Source organism: Chiloscyllium plagiosum, unplaced genomic scaffold, assembly GCF_037043375.1.
Source record: "Chiloscyllium plagiosum isolate Xiang-an unplaced genomic scaffold, Cpla_swu_hap1 HiC_scaffold_12, whole genome shotgun sequence".
NCBI classification, from domain to species: domain Eukaryota; kingdom Metazoa; phylum Chordata; class Chondrichthyes; order Orectolobiformes; family Hemiscylliidae; genus Chiloscyllium; species Chiloscyllium plagiosum.
This window is the reverse complement of record NW_028270150.1, coordinates 75,129,794-75,152,385: the sequence shown is the minus strand read 5'-3', so window position 1 is coordinate 75,152,385 and position 22,592 is coordinate 75,129,794. Positions and strand designations below refer to the sequence as shown.

The 22,592-nt window shown below is 41.7% G+C and overlaps 1 protein-coding gene across 5 annotated transcripts in view; it reads right to left on the bottom strand.

The window, feature by feature from the left end:
- The window catches only part of LOC122555033 (galactosylgalactosylxylosylprotein 3-beta-glucuronosyltransferase 1-like), a 96,034-nt gene that overhangs the window by 33,502 nt on the left and 39,940 nt on the right, over nt 1-22,592 (bottom strand). For 3 of the 5 annotated variants that reach the window (XM_087992928.1, XM_087992929.1, XM_087992930.1), the window contains one exon: nt 2,608-2,768. The exons of 1 other annotated variant lie outside the window; for it this stretch is intronic. In XM_087992928.1, coding sequence (XP_087849054.1) covers nt 2,608-2,719 — 112 coding nt within the window. In that variant the 5' untranslated portion in view covers nt 2,720-2,768. Of the gene's footprint in view, nt 1-2,607; nt 2,769-22,592 lie in introns of those variants that run through there. One more of the 5 variants, XM_087992933.1, reaches the window with a different exon arrangement.

The window sequence follows — 22,592 nt, the reverse complement described above, 5'->3', positions numbered from 1 at the left end:
TTTGAATTGCAGCACTCATCCTGTGCTGTGCAAGTTCAGAAATGTTTCCTTCATGGTATGAAATATGCTGTCAGTGAGGCACTATTAGTGTGGTGAATAACTGACATGAGATACTTTTCAGGTATATCTTTCACTGAGTAGATTAAAACCAAGGAATCAACACATTCTTATCTGATACCAGTAGTGCAGGCTGATACAGTCAGACCAAGTACTATTGGATAGGTGGGGAATTGTATGTGATTCAGGGTGTACATTTCTTTTGACCAGTCTTTGAAGTTCCCTAAACCGCAAGAATGTAAGAAATGACACCTTAAGATTTTGAGATCTCCTCAAAATGAAAACTGTATTACTGACTGGCAAATTTTCTGATTGACCCAAAATAGCAGATACAGGTATCATTGGAAATGACAGAGGTACAGCCGTTGATTTTCCATTGAGACGACCTTCAGGACTTCATTGTGATTTATTTTGATATATAGTTATATTTATTTTAGTATATATTCCTGAGTGGAATGTAGCAGCTATTAGGCTTGCTGGTTATTTTCCTAGCATCACCATTGTGTCACATGGTCATGAGTTTATGGAAATGAAGGACAATGTTTTTGCTATTAAAAATGAAAGAACAACACAGTATGTGGATAATTTGTCTTGACCCAAGATGACCACCCACGGTGATATGACCTACTATAACTTCTACACAAAGAATTAACTCACGTCTAAACTGACCTATGAAAATGTCTTAAAATATAAATAGCCCTGGATGTGGTGGTTAATAGAACGATTGATCATGTAATCAGATAACGAAACCCATTACTTCAACAACCAGACAGAGGCAAGAGTCTCCGTCTTGAAACAAACAGGACAGTTCCTTCAGCCGAAAGAATAGAACCCACATGTCAAACAACCAATCCACACCACACACAGTGACTAACTCACTTTCACATGAAGAGATCGCCATTGCCATAACCTGGTCTGGAAATCCCAAGACTTCTAACTTCCATTCTTATTCAAAGAAGTACAAGAGGGAACCCAGCCAGGCAAACACCTTGCATACCTTAAGGAACTAAATCTCAATTGGATCTTCTATCCCGTTAACAATCGAGTTGCATGTTCTGACCTACAGAATCTTTACATGTGCGTGTATCTATTTTCTTGGAGAACTAGCCATTTGGATACAGAACTGGCTCAAAGGTAGAAGACAGAGGGTGGTGGTGAAGGGTTGGTTTTCAGACTGGAAGCCTGTGGCCATTGCCACAAGGATCAGTGCTGCGTCCTCTACTTTTTGTCATTTACATAAATGATTTGGATGCAAGCATAAGAGGTACAGTTAGTAAGTTTGCAGATGACACCAAAATTGGAGGTGTCGTGGACAGCAAAGAATGTTGCCTCAGATTACAAAACGATCTTGATCAGATGGGCCAATAGGCTAAGAAATGGCAGATGGAGTTTAATTTAGATAAATCCTGTGTATAAGTCCTGCTGCAATTTGGGATAGCAAATCTTAGCAGGACTTATACACTTAATGGTAAGGTCCTAGGGAGTGTTGCTGAACAAATAGACCTTGGTGTGCAGTTTCATAGTTCTTTGAAAATGGAGTCGCAGGTAGATAGAATAGTGACGAAGGTGTTTGGTATGCTTTCCTTTATTGGTCAAAGTATTGTGTACAGGAGTTGGGAGGTCATGTTGCAACTGTACAGGACATTGATTGGGCCACTTCTGGAATATTGTGTGCAAATCTGGACTCCTTCCTATCAGAAGCATGTTGTGAAACTTGAAACGGTTCAGAAAAGATTGACAAAGATGTTGCCAGGGTTGGAGGATTTGAGCATTTACATTCTGGGAGAGATTGAACAGGCTAGGGCTGTTTTCCCTGGATCGTTGGAGGCTGGGGGATGACCTTATAGAGGTTACAAAATCATGACGGGCATGAATAGGATGAATAGACAAAGTCTTTTCCCTGGGGTGGGACAGTCCAGAACCAGAGGGCATAGGTTTAGGGCAAGAGGGGAAAGATGTAAAAGAGATCTAAGGGACAACTTTTTTGCACAGAGGGTGGTACATATATGGAATGAGCTGCCAGAGGATGTGGTGGAGGCTGGTACAATTGCAACATTTAAAAGGCATTTGGATGGATATATGAATAGGAAGGGTTTGGAGGGATATGGGCCGGGTGCTGGCAGGTGGGACTAGATTGGGTTGGGATATCTGGTCGGCATGGACGGGTTGGACCGAAGGGTCTGTTTCCATGCTGTACATCTCTATGACTCCATGACACTATCTAGGTGTGTATGTTCATTGCATTTACATTCTGGGTGCCATACAAATAGACATTGATATTTTCTTTTGATTTAAACTTAGAAAAATTCTGTAATGTGTTTATCACTGAGAATCTTAACAGTCAAAACTGGTCCAAACACTCCCTCATCTTGCTGAGGTCAACCGAAAGGTAAGAAGTAAGGGGAAGAGTCATCCCACTATCATTCCCCAAAATAACACAAGTAAATTCAATTTTTTTTCTACCAAGTGTTGGCCAGGAAAATTAAGGCTGTCCTCAATTCATAATTAATAAACTCTCTAAAGTTACACAGAGGTATGAAGGTCACCTACTTCTCTGAATGGCAGGGTAGAAGACCCCTGAGTTCTGGTGCCAGATGGTCAGCAGTATGGTCCAGGGTAAAGCAATGAGGATTGCAGTGAGAAGGTTTCTTCGTCTTGGCATATTGTTACGAACTTACTGTCGGAAAAGTGCCTCATTTCTTTATCCGTACCTTCAAATACAACAGGAAGAGAATCTTATTGAGCTGAGGTCAATCTGAAAGGAAGATATGCTTGTGTTTGCATTTTGACATATTTTTAAAAGCCACATGATGAAAATCCTAACAGTACGAATCAAAAAGTGATTACATTTATAAATTTAATTGTAAACCTTAAAACAATGTGGTACTACAATGTCTACAATCAGTCTTTGTGTCCAAATCAGATTTGTGCATCTATTAGAAAATAAATGACTTGGATTGACAAGGCATATTTTACAACTCAGGATGTCTCAAAAGGCTTTGTAGCCAATGAGGTAATTCTAAAGTGTTGCACTATTGCAATTCAGGGAAACATAACAAGCCAATTTATGTCCAGTGATGCCCTGTAAGCAGTGGTGAGACAGATAATTGAATCTGGTAACATTTGTTGAGCTGTCAAAAGTCTAAGCAGAGCTTTCTTATTTTCTTACAAAGGAGCCATTATATTTTATATGTCTGACTGAGAGGGGCCAGACAGGGCAGATCTTCAGTTTTATGTTTCATGCAAAAGTTGACATTCCCAGTGTGCAGCATTGTCTAAATACTGAATGAAGAACATTTTCCAGAATTTTCTGTTTCTACATTACGTAAAGTAGTGACACAACTCAATCCTTCCATTCAGTTCTTAATGCGTGGAACACACAAGAATTAGATATTTTTCAACTAGCACTTATTATACTCAAATCTGTCAGCAAAACATTCACTGAATTAAAGTAATTCCAGTTGGTTTCATAAGAACACAGAAAATAGGAGCAGGAGTAAGCCATTTGGCCCATTGGCTCTGCTCTGCTATTCATCTAGACTATGGCTGATCTTCCACCTTAATGGCATTTCCCACAGTATCTCCATATCATGTTGCATCATTAATATCTAGAAATATATCAGTCTCTATCCAGACAAATTCCATGGTTGAGCCTCTACTTCCCTCCAGTGTAAACAAGTCCAAAGCTCCATCATGTCCTGAGTGAAGAAATCCCTTTTCACCCTGGTCCTATTTGCCCGACATCTTATTCGGACACTACATCTTCTAGTTCTAGACTCCCAGCCAAGCAAACATTCTTTCTGCATCTACCTATCAAAATGGTCTCCACTCAATAGTACATAATCCCAGTGTCTTCAATTTGTCCTAATAGGGCAGTTCCTCTATTTCAGGAACCAGCCTACTGGACATTCATTCATTATTTCTGAAGCAAGCAGATTCTTCCTTAGATAAAGACAATACTGCAGAGGTGGTGTTATGATCCTAGCTGACGTTATTACCAGACAAGTCAGATCTCAGACTGAAACCTGGCTTGAAAGATTATAATTTAGTTTGTTTTTATTTACAGTGGTGGTCTATCACTGAAATGCAAGCATGCACTACTACAAACTTGGTTTAAAGTAGGAGTTTATTGTTCAAAAGAAGTGAAGATAAAATACAACAAACCAAACTATTTACGTATAATATAATTTGAAACATTTCAAAACACATGGCAAAATACAATGCCATCTATCGCAACACCGTCTCTTCACTGTACCAGATAGTTCCCTTCTCTCTCATTCTATACGTTTACCCTATCTGTTGCTTTTAATACTTGATCTTAAGAGATTGATCACCTTTTTTCTTTATTAGTCTCAATGCGCAGATTAGATTTACTCAGCTTTAAATATTCTAGTTAAACACTTCTGGCCTGGAATTTTCAAACTTAACTCTTACAGTGAGATATCCTATTTCCTAAGTGTTTTAAACTAATTTCTTTCTCCAGGAGAAACTATTTCTTAAATCTAACTTTCATCATGACCTGAGAATGACCAGCTTATTTCAACTGTTTTTCTGTTAGCTGATCTTTCCAGTATATTACCACGAGTCTCACACTCCAATTTAGAACATAGAACATAGAACAATACAGCACAGAACAGGCCCTTCAGCCCACGATGTTGTGCCGAACATTTGTCCTAGCTTAAGCACCCATCCATGTACCTATCCAATTGCCGCTTAAAGGTTGCCAATGATTCTGACTCTGCCACTCCCACAGGCAGTGCATTCCATGCCCCCACCACTCTCTGGGTAAAGAACCTACCCCTGACATCCCCCCATACCTTCCACCCTTCACCTTAAATTTATGTCCCCTTGTAACACTCTGTTGTACCCGGGTGAAAAAGTTTCTGACTGTCTACTCTATCTATTCCTCTGATCATCTTATAAACCTCTATCAAGTCACCCCTCATCGTTCGCCGTTCCAATGAGAAAAGGCCTAGCACTCTCAATCTATCCTCGTACGACCTATTCTCCATTCCAGGCAACATCCTGGTAAATCTTCTCTGCACCCTCTCCAAAGCTTCCACATCTTCCCTAAAGTGAGGTGACCAGAACTGCACACAGTACTCCAAATGTGGCCTAACCAAGGTCCTGTACAGCTGCAACATCACTTCATGACTCTTGAATTCAATCCCTCTGCTAATGAACGCTCATACACCATAGGCCTTCTTACAAGCTCTATCCACCTGAGTGGCAACTTTCAAAGATCTATGAACGTAGACCCCAAGATCCCTCGGCTCCTCCACCTTACTAAGAACCCTACCGTTAATCCTGTATTCCGCATTCTTATTTGTCCTTCCAAAGTGGACAACCTCACACTTGACAGAGTTGAACTCCATCTGCCACTCCTCAGTCCAGCTCTGCATCATATCTAAGTCTCTTTGCAGCCGACAACAGCCCTCCTCATTATCCACAACTCCACCAATCTTCGTATCATCTGCAAATTTACTGACCCACCCTTCGACTCCCTCATCCAAGTCATTAATAAAAATTACAAACAGCAGAGGACCCAGAACTGATCCCTGCGGAATTCCACTTGTAACTGGGCTCCTGGCTGAATATTTACCATCTACCACCACTCTCTGACTTCGACCGGTTAGCCAGTTTTCTATCCAACTGGCCAAATCTCCCTCTATCCCATGCCTCCTGACTTTCCGCATAAGCCTACCATGGGGAACCTTATCAAATGCCTTACTAAAATCCATGTACACTACATCCACTGCTCTACCCTCATCCACATGCATGGTCACGTCCTCAAAGAATTCAATCAGACTTGTAAGGCAAGACCTACCCTTCACAAATCCGTGTTGGCTGTCCCTAATCAAGCAGTGGCTTTCCAGATACTCATAAATCCTATCCCTCAGTACCCTTTCCATTACTTTGCCTACCACCGAAGTAAGACTAACTGGCCTGTAATTCCCGGGGTTATCCCTATTCCCTTTTTTGAACAGGGGCACAACATTCGCCACTCTCCAGTCCCCTGGTACCACCCCCATTGACAGTGAAGACGAAAAAATCATCGCCAACGGCTCTGCAATTTCCTCTCTTGCTTCCCACATAATCCTAGGATATATCCCGTCAGGCCCAGGGGACTTGTCTATCCTCAAGTTTTTCAAAATGCCCAACACATCTTCCCTCCTAACAAGTACCTCTTCTAGCTTACCAGTTCGTTTCTTCAACAACACCTCCTCTTCAACAATATGGTCCCTCTCGTTTGTAAATACCGACGAAAAGTACTCATTCAAGACCTCTCCTATCTCTTCCGACTCAATACACAGTCTCCCACTACTGCCCTTGATCGGACCTACCCTCGTTCTCATCATTCTCATGTTTCTCACATACGCATAAAATGCCTTGGGATTATCCTTGATCCTACCCGCCAAAGATTTTTCATGCCCTCTCTTAGCTCTCCTAATCCCTTTCTTCAGCTCCCTTCTGGCTATCTGTATCCCTCCAACGCTCTGTCTGAACCTTGTTTCCTCAACCTTATGTAAGCCTCCTTCTTCCTCTTTACAAGACATTCAACCTCCCTCGTCAACCAAGGTTCCCTCACACGACCATTTCTTTCCTGCCTGACAGGTACATACATATCAAGGAAACGTCGTATCTGTTCCTTGAAAAAGTTTCACATTTCCACGACATCCTTCCCTGACAGCCTATGCTCCCAACTTATGCTCCTCAGATCCTGTCTTACAGCATCGTTTTTACCCTTCCCCCAATTGTAAAACCTACCCTGTTGCACGCACCTATCTCTCTCCATAACCAAGGTGAAAGTCACAGAATTGTGGTCACCATCACCAAAATGTTCACCCACTAACAAGCCCATCACTTGTCCCGGTTCGTTACCAAGTACAAAATCCAATATGGCCTCCCCTCTGGTCGGACAATCGACATACTGAGTTAGAAAAGCTTCCTGGACACACTGCACAAACACCGCACCGACCAATCTACTTGATCTAAAGAGCTTCCAATCAATATTTGGGAAGTTGAAATCGCCCATGACTACTACCCTGTGGCTTCTGCACCTTTCCAAAATCTGTTTCCCAATCTGTTTCTCCACATCTCTGCTGCTATTGGGGGGCCTATAGTAAATACCCAACAAGGTGACTGCTCCTTTCCTATTTCTGACTTCAGCCCATACGACCTCCAAAGGCAGATCCCCCTCGAACTGCCTTTCTGCAGCCGTTATACCATTTCTAATTAGCAACGCCACCCCCCCTCCTTTTTTACCACCCTCCCTAATCTGTAACCAGGAACCTCCAACAACCATTCCTGTCCCTCTTCTATCCACGTTTCGGTGATGGCCACAACATCATAGTCCCAGGTACCAATCCACGTCTTAAGTTCACCCACCTTATTTCTGATACTCTTTGTGGTGAAGTATACACACTTGAACCCATCTCTGTGTCCGCAAGTATTCTCTGTCAGTGCTACCTTCTCCACAGCCCCCCTACATTCTTGGACATCCTGACAAACAGCTAGCCTACTTGCTGGACTACAAGTCCGGATCCCATCCCCCTGCCAAATTAGTTTAAACCCCCCACCGAAGAGTGCTAGCAAACCTACCTCCCAGGATATTGGTGCCCTTCTGGTTCAGGTGCAACCCGTCCTGCTTGTATAGGTCCCACCTTCCCCAGAATGCAGTCCAATTGTCCAAATACCTGAAGCCCTCCCTCCTACACAATCCTTGCAGCCACGTGTTCAACTGCACTCTCTCCCTATTCCTTGCCTCACTGTCACGTGGCACCGGCAACAACCCAGAGATGACGACTCTGTCCGTCCTAGCTTTTAGCTTCCAGACTAACTCCCTGAGCTCCTGAATGACCGCCCCACCCCTCTTCCTACCTATGTCATTGGTGCCAACATGCACCACGACTTCTGGCTGCACACCCTCCCCCTTAAGGATTCTGAAGACACAGTCCGAGACATCTCGGACCCTGGCACCCAGGAGGCAACAAACCATCCGAGAGTCTCGCCCATGTCCACAGAACCGCCTGTTTGTCCCTCTAACTATAGAGTCTCCTATAACTAACGCTCTCCTCCTCTCCCCCTTTCCCTTCTGAGCCTCAGAACCGGACCTCATGCCAGAGACCCGGTCACTGTAGCTTACCCCTGCTAGGCTGTCCCCCCCAACACTATCCAAAGCGGTATACTTATTGTTGAAGGGAACGACCACAGGGGATCCCTGCACTGCCTGCTTCCTCCCCTTCCCACCTCTAACTGTTACCCAGCTACCTTTGTTCTCTGGCATAACTATGTCCCTGTAGCTTCTACCTATCACCCTCTCAGCCTCTTGAATAATCCTCAGTTAATCCAACTCCAACACCAGTTCCCTAATGTGTTCTGTGAGGAGCAGGAGCTGACTGCATTTCCTGCAAATGAACTAACCTGTGTGTGGCACCTTACCAAAAGATTTTTGGAAATCCAGATACACCACCTCCCCTAGTTATCCCTTAGCTCTTCTGCTGGTTACGTTAACAAAAAAAAAAGCCATAATTAGTTTGTGAAACATGATTTCCCTTTCATAAATCCATGCAGACTATGCCAGTCTTACCGTAAGTTTCTAAAAGTCCAGTTGTAAACATTCTTTAGTAATAGATTCTAGCACGTTCCCTACTACTGATTGTTTTATTCATTCATGGTATGAGGGCATTGCTGGCAGCTCCAGAATTTATTGTCTATCCATAAGTGCCTAGAGGGCAATTGAGAGATTAGAGGGTTTGAGCTATGTGGAGAGACTGAATAGACCTTGGTTAGTTTCCCTGGAGCGTCGGAGGCTGAGGGGTGACCTTATCGAGATTTATAGCATATGAGGGGCATGGATAGGGTGAAAAGCCAAGGTCCTTTCCCAAGGTAGGGAAGTCTAAAACTAGAGGGCAAAGGTTTAAGATGAGAGGGAAAAGATTTAAATTAGACATAAGGGACTTTTTCACGCAGAGGGTGGTGCGTGTATGAAATGAGCTGCTAGAGGGAGTGGTGGAAGCTGATACAATTATAACATTTAAAAGGCATCTGGATGGATATATGAATAGGAAGGGTTTAGAGGGATATAGGCCAAATGCTGGAAAATGTGTCTTGATTAATTTATCTGGTCAGCATGAACAAGTTGGACTGAAGCATCTGTTTCCAGCTGTACAACTCTACGACTTGATGACATATTGCTGTGGGTCTGGAGTCACATATAGGCCAAACCAGGTAAGAATGGCAGCTTCCTTCCCTAAAGGACATTAGTGAAATTTCTCATGTTGCCACAGTCATCATTAGACTCTGAATTCCAGAAATGTATTGAATTCAAATTTCACCATCCTTTATGGTGGGATCTGAACATAGTTCCTAGAACATTACCAATTCTGGATTAATAGGCCAATAATTATACCACTAAGACTTTGCCTCTCTTTGATGTTAGGCTAAAAGGTCTGTCGTTCCCCATTTGCCTTCCCTTTCTTTCTTTCATTTGAGAGCTTTCATTTGCTGCTTTCCAAACTACAGGAACCATTTTAGAAACCACTGAAATTTGGACCACATCCATCAATGTGTCCATTACCTCTTCAAACACTCTTACAATACTCTGAAGTGGAGAGTCATTGGGTCAAGGGGATTTCAAAGAGGTGCTGGAAAAGCATAGCCAGTCAGGTGACATCTGAGGAACAGGAGAATCAATGTCTTAGGCCTAAGGTTTCCTGAAACATCAATTCTCCTGCTCCTCAGATGCTGCCTGACCTACTGTGCTTTTCCAACACCACACTCTTCGACACTGACCTCCAGCATCTGCAGTGCTCACTTTCTCCTAGATCAAGTGATTTATCAATCTTCAGGCCATTAATCTCTCCATGAGGGACAGAAAGTACATGTATTTGGAAGGGCAAGGACTGATTAGGGATAGTCAACATGGCTTTGTGCGTGGGAAATCACGTCTCACAAACTTGATTGAGTTTTTGAAGAAGTAACAAAGAGGATTGATGAGGACAGAGCAGTAAATGTGATCTTTATGGACTTCAGTAAGGCATTCGACAAGTTTCCCCATGGGAGACTGGTTAGCAAGGTTAGATCTCATGGAATACAGGGAGAACTAGCCATTTGGATACAGAACTGGCTCAAAGGTAGAAGACAGAGGGTGGTGGTGGAGGGTTGTTTTCAGACTGGAGGCCTGTGGCCAGTGGAGTGTCACGAGGATTGGTGCTGGGTCCACTGCTTTTCATCATTTATATAAATTATTTGGATGTGAGCATAAGAGGTATAGTTAGGAAGTTTACAGATGACACCAAAATTGGAGGTGTAGTGGACAGCAAAGAGGGTTACCTCAGATTACAACGAGATCTTGATCAGAAGGGCCAATGGGCTGAGAAGTGGCAGATGGAGTTTAATTTAGATAAATGTGAGATGCTGCATTTTGGGAAAGCAAATCATAACAGAATTTATACACTTAATGGTAAGGTGCTAGGGAGTGTTGCTGAACAAAGAGACTTTGGGGTGAAGTTCATAGCTCCTTGAAAGTGGAGTCGCAGGTAGATAGGATTGTGAAGAAGGCATTTGGTATGCTTTCCTTTACTGGTCAGAGTATTGAGTACAGGAGTTGGGAGGGCATGTTGCGGCTTTATTGGACATTGGTTTGGCCACTGTTGGAATATTGTGTGCAAATCTGGTCTCCTTTCTATTGGAGAGATGTTGTGAAACTTGAAAGGGTTCAGAAAAGATTGACAAGGATGTTGCCAGGGTTGGAGGATTTAAGCAATGGGGAGAGGCTGAACAGGCTGGGGCTGTTTTCCCTGGAGCATCGGAGGCTGAGGAGAGACCTTATAGAGGTTTATACAATAATGAAGGGCATGGATAGGATAAATAGACAAAGTCTTTTCCTGGGGTGGGGAGTCCAGAACTAGAGGGCAGAGGTTTAGGGTGAGAGGGGAAAGATATAAAAGAGATCTAAGGGGCAATTTTTCCACGCAGAGGGTGGTACGTGTATGGAATGAGCTGCCAGAGGAAATGGTGAAGGCTAGTACAATTGCAACATTTAAAAGACATCTGGATGGGTTTATGAATAGGAAGGGTTTGGAGGGATATGGGCTGGTTGCTGGCAGGTGGGACTAGATTGGGTCGGCATGGACGGGTTGGACCAAAAGGTCTGTTTCCATGCTGTACATCTCTATGACTCTATTACTGTATAATTTCTCCAATACTATTTCAGTACTAATTCTTCTCAGTTTTTCCTTCCAAGCAGTCCTTTGGTTTTCTAGTTTCCTGCCTTTGTGAAGGCATACATAAAATATTTATTTGGTTTCTCTACTCCTTCATTATTTCCCATTCCTTTGCCTTTGCTAACCTTTTCTCATGTCCTTATATATAGAATATTTTTGTAGCTAATTTCTCACTAATTTACAAACACATTCTGTTTTCTCTTTATTCGTTCCTTGTCTTCCTTTGGTGAAATCTAAAATGCTCCCAGACTTGCTGACTTTTATGGACTTTTATAAGCCTCTTCCTTTGATCGATTGCCATTTTTACCTGTTCGTGTTAGTCATGGTTGAGTCACCTTTCCCCTTTTTTGTGCTTCAAAGGAATGTAAATTTATTGTATGCAGTACTTATTTAAATGCCCGCTATGGTACTTTCTAATGCAGTTTCCCAAAGTCCACAGTCAATTTATCCATCATACCTTCATTTGCTTAGTTATGACCATTTTTAAAGGATAAACCGTATGTACTGTAAAATTCTATCATATTACAGTCATTTTTCCATAAAGGTTCCATTACAATGAGATTATTAAGTTGCCTCTTCTCTTTGTACATACTAGAAGTAAAATGATGTTCTCCAGTTGCTTCTTCAACATTGTATTCTAAAACAAAAATCATTTATATTCCAGGATTTTGTCGCCACAGCATTGGTGCAAATTTTATTTGCCTACGTTTAGGTATAGAATAAAGTTACATGATTTCTGTACTCCCTGTTTATATGCATCTCTACTTTCCTGATGTGTTTGGATGATTCACCTAACCTGCACATATTTGGACTATGGAAAGAGACCAGAGCACCTGAAGGCAAACCCATGCAGACATGGGGAGAACATGCAATCTCCACATGGATAGTCACCCAAGGGCCTTACATTATCACTACTGTTTGGTGGCCTATAATCTGCTCTACCAATGTTTGCTGTACCTTGCTGTTTTGCACCTCCATCCTGGCTCATTCAACAGCTTGATCTTTCAACCTAAGATCCTGTCTCACTCATAAGATGATCTCATCCTTTGTTAGCACAGCTACCCCATCCCCTTTTCTTATTGTCTATCCTTCCTAAATGTCAAATAACATGAGAATTCAGTTCCTATCCTTGGTCACCCTGCAGCCATGTCTCCGTAGTGGAATTTAGATCATTCTATCTGGGCTATCAATTTATCTACCATATTGACAGTGCTGTAGCATTCAGATAGATTGCCTTTAGCTCTGCACTTTCCCACATCAATCTTTGAGCCATGGATTTTAAGTCTCAAATCTTATTTGCTTAATGCCAATTTGCCCTGTCTCACGTAATAATCCAGAAGTAGGAAGTATGTGGTCTCACTCAAAGCCAGCTATCAAAGATATAAAGTAATAATGTCCAGCTTTTTTTTAGCTTTAGGTATTAAATTTCCATATACCTGTAGGCTTCATCATTACAGAATTTTTGAGTTTATCATTCCTACATAATTGCCTAGACAATAGTTTAGATGCCAAATGACAAGGTTGGATTGTTTAAGTACAATAATTACAGTCTTCTGTCTTCTGTTGATGAAGTTACAACTGATTTACTGAATACTGAAGTCTACCTATACAGTCTCTGACAAATTGAATATCAAAAAGATCAGTTTTATATTTATTCAACAAAAGCAAATAACATTTTTTCATTCATGTAACCAGCACTACTGTAGCACTACTGCCTCACAGTGCCAGGGACCCAGGCTCAATTCCACCCTTGGGTGACTATCCATGTGGAGATTGCGTGTTCTCCCCATGTCTGCAGGGGTTTGCCTTCAGGTGCTCTGGTCTCTTTCCATAGTCCAAATATGTGCAGGTTAGGTGAATCATCCAAATTAAATTTCCGTAGTGTTCAGGGATGTGTGCATTCGTCAGGGTTAAATATAGGATGGGGGAATGGGTTTGGTTGGGTTACTCTTTGGAGGGGTCAATGTGGACCTGTTAGGCCAAAGGGCCTGCTTCCACACTGTAGAGATTCTAATAAGTAAGGTGAATTATTCCATTCAGAAAACATTACACTTGAAATGAGATTTTAGTTTGCACAAATGCTCTAACATTTAACAAGGCAAACCAGTCAGTTTGCCTTTTGTGAGATATATTCTGCATTTGCATATATTATGAAATTGCTAAATTACATTCTATTTCTATAACTCTGGCATTTAATTTTTAAAAAACACAAATAAAAATGGATATGTAAATCTTAAATCATAGACTTGGTTACATGAATGAAAAAACGTTATTTGCTTTTGTTGAATAAATACAAACTTGACCTTTTTGATATTCACTGTCAGAGACAGTAGAGGTGGACTTCAGTATTCAGAAAATCAATTGTAACTTCATCAGCAGAAGACAGAAGACTGTAATTATTGTACTTAAACAATCCAACCTTGTCATTTGGCATCGCTTGAGTTAATTTTAATAGTTATCCTTTGCTGCATGACACTCTCAGGAATTCTTGCACATGTATGGAAGCAAGCCAAGTTCATGTCCTTATTTGGTTCATTAATTTTGGTTTGTCTACTGCCTACAATTGATACTTCATCAGGAAAAATATTGTTTGCTGTAGGATATAACACTGGGTTAATAACGTGGTTTATTCTGAATCTTCCAAATTTTTCATCTTATATTCTGACAATAAAAACATAGTTTTCCTATTTGCATAACACTCTTTAACTTATATAAGTATGAGATTTTGCTGTTTACATGATGGATGGCAATGATGTGCTGTATTGGGCAGGCTTGGAAGTCTTTTAAAGTGAAGATAATAAGCATTTGCAGAAGCAATAAAAACTGTGTTTATTGATTTTATTGTCTCAAATGGTTATCAGTCAATTCAGCACCAGTTTTGATGAAGGATCAACATCTGAAGTATTAACTTTGGTTTATTTTTGGGTTGCTCCCAATCTTTTCGAGGAATGGATTTTCATGGAGTCAGAACAACTCTGGTGTGATTTAAAATGGTTGGCAGGATACGATTCCAAGGCTTCAAACCTCATTCCTCACACCCTTATTTTTCTTTCATGAAGGATAAAGGTATACCCTACACAGCTCCACTGTGGGCCTGGTATCTCCTAGCTTTTCTGAATGTTTGTGGAGTTGGGCTAGCTTTTCCATTCATGGATTTGAGTGGAATTGTGTTCCACAATCTGGATTCAGGTGTCTTTTGAAATCTAAGTTCAAAAGTACTAACTTATATACCTCTTACCCTCTCTAAGCAATGCCAACATGTGCCTCCAACCAGCTCAATGGTGTCTCGTATACCTTCATGCTAGCTTATGATCATTCCATGCTCATTCACTCTATATACAGTAATGATTCCAATTACAATAATGTACATGTTAAACTGTTCTAAAAATGTCAATCAAACAATTAAAATGTCAATAATCTTGCATTACACTCTCACCCTTGTGTAATATTGAGACATTGACAAAAGGGTTCCCAGAAAAACCAACTTGATATAATCGCCAAAGAATTTCAAACCTACAGTTCTCTGCATCTGTGTAAATAGGACTCTTAGTGTTAATTATTTTATGAGTCTGAGGTCTCAGCAAGGTATGCATAAAGAGGGTTTCTAACAAAGTGGATGTGATAAAATTTCTTCAGTTGAGCCATCAGCCTCAGTAGCAAGAATCCAGGTCTTTGTATTTTTCCAGGTTTCCAATTTTGATTTCATGGTTTATTGTGTGCGCTAATGTTAACATTTCATCTTAAAATTACAGGAATTTCATTCTAAGCTTCTCCAGTTTAGCAGAAGACCTGGGGACCTTTACTTCCAGAACATTTAAATACTATAAAACCACAATCAAGTAATTTCTAAATACAATTATAAATAATGACCAAAAGCAATATTTACAGATATAAAAGGTCTCTTCCAATTATTATTTTTGACACTTCTCTGTAATCAGTAGATAAATTCATCTCAGAAATGTAAATTATCTTATATAGGATGTGGAAAATGGGGATTCAATGATGGTAACATCAGTAAATGATCTTGCCTCGTGTACATCCTATGCAGTGAAACCTGTATGCCTTACTCTGTCCATGTTTTTCCACCTTATGATCTGTGTGTCCTTGACTACTATGATCTACTTGTACTGCTCGCAAACAAAGCTTTTCACTGTATTTAAGTACACGTGACAATAAATGAAATCAAATCAAATGTCAAGGGTCAGAGATTAAATGTCTCTTATTGGAGATGGTCATTGCCTGGCATTTATGGGTGTGAATGTTTCTTGCCACTTGTCAGCCTAAATCTGGATATTGTCCAGATCTTGTTGCATTTGAACATGGACTGCTTCAGTATTTGAGGAGTTACAAATGGAGCTCAATATTGTGCATAAGATCCCCACTTCTGACATTTTGGTAGTCAGAAGGTCATTAGTGAAGCAACTGAAGATGTTTGGGCCTAGGAGGCCCAACTACCCTGAGGAACTCCTGCAGAGATGTCTTCGAGCTGAGATTATTGACCTCCAACAAACAAAATCATTTTCCTATGTGCCAGGTATGACTCCAACCAGCAAAGAGTTTGCCTCCTGATTTCCATTGATTCTAGTTTTGCTACAGCTCTTTGATGTCACTATTGGTTGAATGTGTCCTTGATGTCAAAGGCTGTCACTCTCACCTCACCTCTAGAATTCCGCTCATTTGTCCATTTGAATTAAGGCTATAATACGGTCAGGAGCTCTTTTCTGTTTTCTCTAGACTTCAGAAGATTAAGGGATGATCTAATTGAAGTCTTCAAGATGTTATTAGGAAGAGGCAGGGTGGATAAAAATAAATTATTTCTCCTGGTTGTGGATTGTAGAGCTAGGGGCCATAGATTCAGAATTCGGTCCAGACTTTCAGGAGACATATTAGAAAGCATTTCTACACAGAAAGGGCATAGACATTTTGAACTCTATTCCACAAATGGTAGTGGTTGTGGATCAGTTGTTAAGTTTAAATCTGGGATAGATTAATTTTTGTTAAGCAAAGGTATCACAGGATGTGGGCCAAAAGCTGGTGTATAGAGTTAGGCTGCAGGTCAGCCATTGAATGGTAGAACAAACTTGAGAGGCGAATGACTTAATCCCGTTCCTGTGTTCCCAGAGTTAGAATTGTCTTAGGCATACGATCCTGCGGCAAAAGCAGGGCTGCTGAGCAAGAAGAAACCTACTCTGAAGAAAGCTATCAACATGGTCCGAAGTTCTGAGACTGTCAGTTAACAGCTAGAGTGTATTAATGCCAGACAAACAAAGTTTTGCATTATGCTGAGAAACATTATAGGCCAAATGAGAACAACAAGTTGGAAAAAAATGAATAGCTTTTGCAGGGCAAGTAGGAACATCAAGTCCCGATGTCAGGGTGTAATTATAGTGGCGAATACCACGCAAAAGAAAGAAACAATATCTACCATTGGATAAACAGAGGTCTAACTGTAAGAAGCTAAATCACTTTACATTCAATCGTTTAGCGAGAAAAGAGCAAATCATGTTTGATATGTGATTGAATTTTTTGAGGAGGTAACCAAGAGTGTTGATGAGGGTCATGCATTTGATGTGGCTGACATAGATTTTTGCAAAGCTTTTGACAAGGTCCTTCGTGGCAGACAGGTCAAGCAAGTAAGACCCATGGGATCCACGGCAAAATGGCACACTGGATCCAAAATTGGCTGAAAAGGAGAAATAGAGGGTAAAAATAGATGTTTATCTGACTGGAGAGTTTCACAGGGATCAATGCTGAAGTCCTTATTGTTTGTGGAGTACATTAATGATTTTGCCTTAAATGTTGGGAGTATGATAAAGTGGTTTGCCATAGAAATAAAGATTGGTAGGCAAGGGAATAGTGAAGAGCATAGCCTTAAACTGTAGGAGGATATCAATGGATTGATCAGAGCTGTGGCAAATAGAATTCAACCCAAAGAAGTGTGAGGGAACGTTCTTTAGGAGGGCTAACAAGATAATGGATTATACTATGAATTGGAAGACCTGGAAAGTATTAAAAGCTGTGGGAACTTACTGTGTATATCCTTCGATCCCTGAAGGTAGCAGGGTAGGTAGATAAGGTGATTAAGAAGACATACAGGATACTTGCTTCACTTAGCTGAAGTATAAAATACAAAAGCAGGGAGATTCTGCTGGAATTGTATAAATGTTGGTTAAGCTAGAGCACAGTGTGCAGTTCTGGTCATCACATTGTAAGAAGGATGTGGTTGCACAAAAGTAGAAACAAAGGAGGTTCATGAGGGTGTAGCCTGGGCTAGAGAGTCTGAGCTAATGGAGAGGTTGGGGTTGTTTTACTTATTGTAGAGAAGGTTGAGAGAGGTCCTGATAGATGTGTATAGGATTGTGAGAGGCTTAGATAGTGGGTAAGAAAGCATCTTTTCCATTAGGGCCAATAAACAGTGTTCATAGATTTAAGGTAAGAGGTAGAAGGCTAAGAGTAGAGTTGAGGAGAATTGCTTTCATCCAGAGGCTGATCGGAGTTTGAAATTACTGCCTGAAAGGATGGTTGAGTTAGGAACGTTCATGACATTTGAACAATATTTAGATATTCACTTACGTCATCATATACACAGGCTGGTCAGGTGGGCTTTGCATAAGTGTGAGGTGATGCATTTGGGAAGGACAAACAAGGCAAGGGAATACATGACGAACGACAGGACCCTGAGAAGCACCGAAGATCTGAGGGACCTTGGTGTGCATGTGCACTGGTGCCTTCAGGTATCGAGACAGGTGGGTAAAGTGATTAAGAAAGCCTTTATTAGCTGTAGCAGGGAAGTGATGCTGGAACTGTATTAAAAGTTGGTTAGGCCTCAGCTAGCATATTGTGTCAGTTCTGGAATCCACATTATAGGAAGGATATGGTAGCACTGGTGAGGGTGCACAGGGATTTACCAGGATGTTGCCAGGGCTGGAGAGTTTCAGTTATGAACAAAGATTGGACAGACTAAGGTTGTTTTCCTCAGGGCAGTGAAAATTGAGATGGGACATGATTTAAATGTATAAAATCATCGCAAGCATAGATCGGGTGAACAGGAAGGATCAGTGAGGGATCGGTGTGCAGGACTGTAGATTTGAGGTGAGGGCAGAAGGTTTAGAGGAGATGTGAGGAAGATTTTTTTTCACCCAGAGGGTGGTGGGAATCTGGAACTCACTGACAATAATGGTGGGAGAGGCAGAAACCCTCTCAACATTTAAGAAGCATTTAGACGTGCACTTGAGATGCCAGGGTATGCAAGGCCATGGGCCAAGTTATGAAAAGAAGGATTAGAATAGTTAGGTGGTTGTTTTGGACTGGTGTGGACACAATAGGCTTTTATTATGCTGTGGATCTCTGTGACTCTAAGACATGCAAGGCTACAGGCCAAGAGCTGGAAAGTGGGTTGACTGGGTCAGATTGTCATGGACTGGATTGACTTGATGGCTGAATGGCCTGCTTTTGTGCTGTAAATATCTGAGTCATTAACATAAAGTTGGTTGTTGGAGGGATCAGCCAATTAATCTGACAAATCACTCTACACTATACAAGGTTGGTATTTCACATTGAAAGCTGATAAATGATTTGTAACTGTACATCCAATACCTGAACTTTAAATTCCATGTCAATTACGATTGTTCAGTAAACAGAAAAGAAGGAAGAGAAGGGAGATAAAAGACAAATGCAGCCATGACACTGTTTTTTACTTCTTTCCCAGAGCTGTTACTAAACCAAAGTCAAGTGTATCTGGCAATGGCAAGCCAGGTAGTATGGTATGTGTATGTGTATCTCTCCAATATTCCCCATGTCATAAAGAAAATTCCATGCATTATCATTTGCATCTATAAGATATCCAAGCTACCAAATATACATGGCTCACAAGAAAAAATATTGGTCACAAATAAAACTAAAATCATTGTTGTCTCCATTGTTGTCTGCGCCCAAACTTTTCCCCAGATTGATGTTAAGGGTAGAGTGGGCGATAATCGGAGCTGAGAAGTTGTAGATTGTGATAGTGTAGAATTCTGCTGCTGTCAATGGCTCACAATGCCTCAAGAATGCCAGTCTTGAAATGAAAAATCTCTTCTGAGTCTGTCCCATTTAATAGGATGGTAGTTCCACACAACATGATGGAGTGGTTATTCAACATGAAGACAAGGGTTACTCTCCACAAGGACTGAGCAGCAGTCTCTCTATTGATACTCTCATGGTCAGATGCATGCATGGAAGGCATAGATGATGAGATCAGGTATGTTTTTCCTTCTTGTTGGTTCCCTCACCATCTGCTGCAGACCCAGTCTAGCAGCTATGTCCTTTAGGACCTGACCAGCTCAACCAGTAATGCTGCTGTCGAGCCACTTTTGATGGTGGACATTGAGTACATTTTGTGTCCTTGTCACCCCCAGTGCTTCCTCAAAATATTGTTCAACATGGAGGAGTACTGATTCATCAGCCAAGGGGCTGGTGGGGTGAGGTGTGCTAGGTGATAATTAGGAAGAGGTTTCCTCACCAATATTTAACCTGATGCCATGAGACATGGAGTCAACGTTGAGGATTTCCAGGGCAATTCTCTCCAAACTCTATGCCACTGTGCCAACAACTTTGCTGGATCTGTCCTGCCAGCAGAACAACATGCTCAGTGATGGTGATGGTATTAACTGGGCATTGTATGTTAAATATCATGCCATCAGTATGAATATGTCAGCCTACTGCTTGGCCAAGCTGAGTGACAGTTCTCCCCTTTATCCCTAATCGCTGCCTTCGGCCAATCAAGAAATCCTCTATCCATGCCAGTACCTTGCCCCTAACACCATGGGCTCTTGTCTTACTAAGCAGCCTCCAGTGTGGTGCCTTATCAAAGGCCTTCTGGAAATTCAAATAGTTCACATCCACTGGCTCTCCATTGTCTCACTTTCTCATTATCTCCTCAAAGAATTCGAACATATTTGTCAGGTGAGACCTTCTCCTGACAAAGCCGTGCTGACTCAGCCTTAGTTTACCATGCACTTCCAAGTACTCCGCAATCTCATTCTTAATGGACTCTAAAATCTTACCAATGACCAAGATCAGGCTAACTCACCTATAATTACCTGTCTTCTGCCTCTGTCCCTTCTTAAACTGGGGTGTTACATTAGCCATTTGCTAGCCCTTTAGGACCTTTTCTGACTGCAGTGATTTCTGAAAGATCACCACCAATGACTCCACAACCTCCTCAGATACCTTCTCCAGAACTGTGTGGTGTAGTTGATCTGATCTGGGTGATTTATTCACTTCAAACCTTTTAGCTTCCTCAGCACCATCTCCTTAGTGATGGTCACTACAACTACCTCTGCCCCTTGACACTCTTGAAGTTCTGGTATGTTGCTGATGTCTTCTACTGTGAAAACTGATCCAAAGTATCTATTAACTGCCTCTGCCATTTCTTTGTCCCCCATTATAATTTCTTTAGCCTGACCTTTTAGCAGTCCAAAGTCTACTCTTACGTTTTATAGATCTAAAAAAACTTTTGCAATTTTCTTCTATCTTACGAGCTAGCTTGTCTTCATTTTTCACCTCCTCCCTCCTTGTTGCTTTTTTTTTGTTTTTTTCAGCTGATTTATAAAGGATTGCAAATCCCCTGGCTTCCTACGATTTGCGTTTATAGAGTTATAGAGATGTACAGCATGGAAACAGACACTTCAGTCCAACCTGTCCATGCCGACCAGATATCCCAACCCAATCTAGTCCCACCTGCCAGTGCCCGGCCCATATCCCTCCAAACCCTTCCTATTCATATACCCAACCAAATGCCTCTTAAATGTTGCAATTGTACCAGCCTCCAGCACATCCTCTGGCAGCTCATTCCATACATGTACCACCCTCTGCATGAAAACGTTGCCCCTTAGGTCTCTTTTATATCTTTCCCCTCTCACCCTAAACCTATGCCCTCTAGTTCTGGACTCCCTGACCCCAGGGAAAAGACTTTGTCTATTTATTCGATCCATGCCCCTTATAATTTTGTAAACCTCTATATGGTCACCCCTCAGCCTCCGACGCTCCAGGGAAAACAGCCCCAGCCTGTTCAGCCTCTCCCTGTAGCTCAGATCCTCCAACGCTGGCAACATCCTTGTAAATCTTTTCTGAACCCTTTCAAGTTTCACAATATCATTCCGATAGGAAGGAGACCAGAATTGCACGCAATATTCCAACAGTGGCCTAACCAATGTCCTGTACAGCCGCAACATGACCTCCCAACTCCTGTACTCAATACTCTGACCAATAAAAGAAAGCATACCAAACGCCTTCTTCACTATCCTATCGACCTACGACTCCACTTTCAAGGAGCTATGAACCTGCACTCTAAGGTCTCTGTTCAGCAACACTCCCTAGGACCATACCAATAAGTGTATAAGTTCTGCTAAGATTTGCTTTCCCAAAATGCAGCACCTCGCATTTATCTGAATTAAACTCCATCTGCCACTCCTCAGCCCATTGGCCCATCTGGTCCAGATCCTGTTGTAATCTGAGGTAACCCTCTTTGCTGTCCACTACACCTCTAATTTTGGTGTCATCTGCAAACTTACTAACTGTACCTCTTATGCTTGCATCCAAATCATTTATGTAAATGACAAAAAGTAGAGGGCCCAGCACCGATCCTTGTGGCACTCCACTGGTCACAGGCCTCCTGTCTGAAAAACAACCCTCCACCACCACCCTTTGAGCCAGTTCTGTATCCAAATGGCTGTATCCCTGTATTCCATGAGATCTAACCTTGCTAATCAGTCTTCCTTGGGGAACCTTGTCGAACACCTTACTGAAATCCATATAGATCACATCTACTGTTCTGCCATCATCAATCTTCTTTGTTACTTCTTCAAAAAACTCAATCAAGTTTGTGAGACATGATTTCCCACGCACAAAGCCATGTTGACTATCCGAATCAGTCCTTGCCTTTCCAAATACATGTACATCCTGTCCTTCAGGATTCCCTTCAACAACTTGCCCACCACCGAGGTCAGGCTCACCGGTCTATAGTTCCCTGGCTTGTCTTTACTGCCTTTCTTAAACAGTGGCACTACATTTGCCAACCTCCAGTCTTCCGGCACCTCACCTGTGACTATCGATGATACAAATATCTCAGCAAGAGGCCCAGCAATCACTTCTCTAGCTTCCCACTGAGTTCTCAGGTACACCTGATCAGGTCCTGGGGATTTATCCACTTTTAAACGTTTCAAGACCTCCAGCACTTCCTCCTTGTAACCTGGACATTTTGCATGATGTCACCATCTGTTTTCCTCCAGTCCAAATCTTCCTTATCCTTTTCCACAGTAAACACTG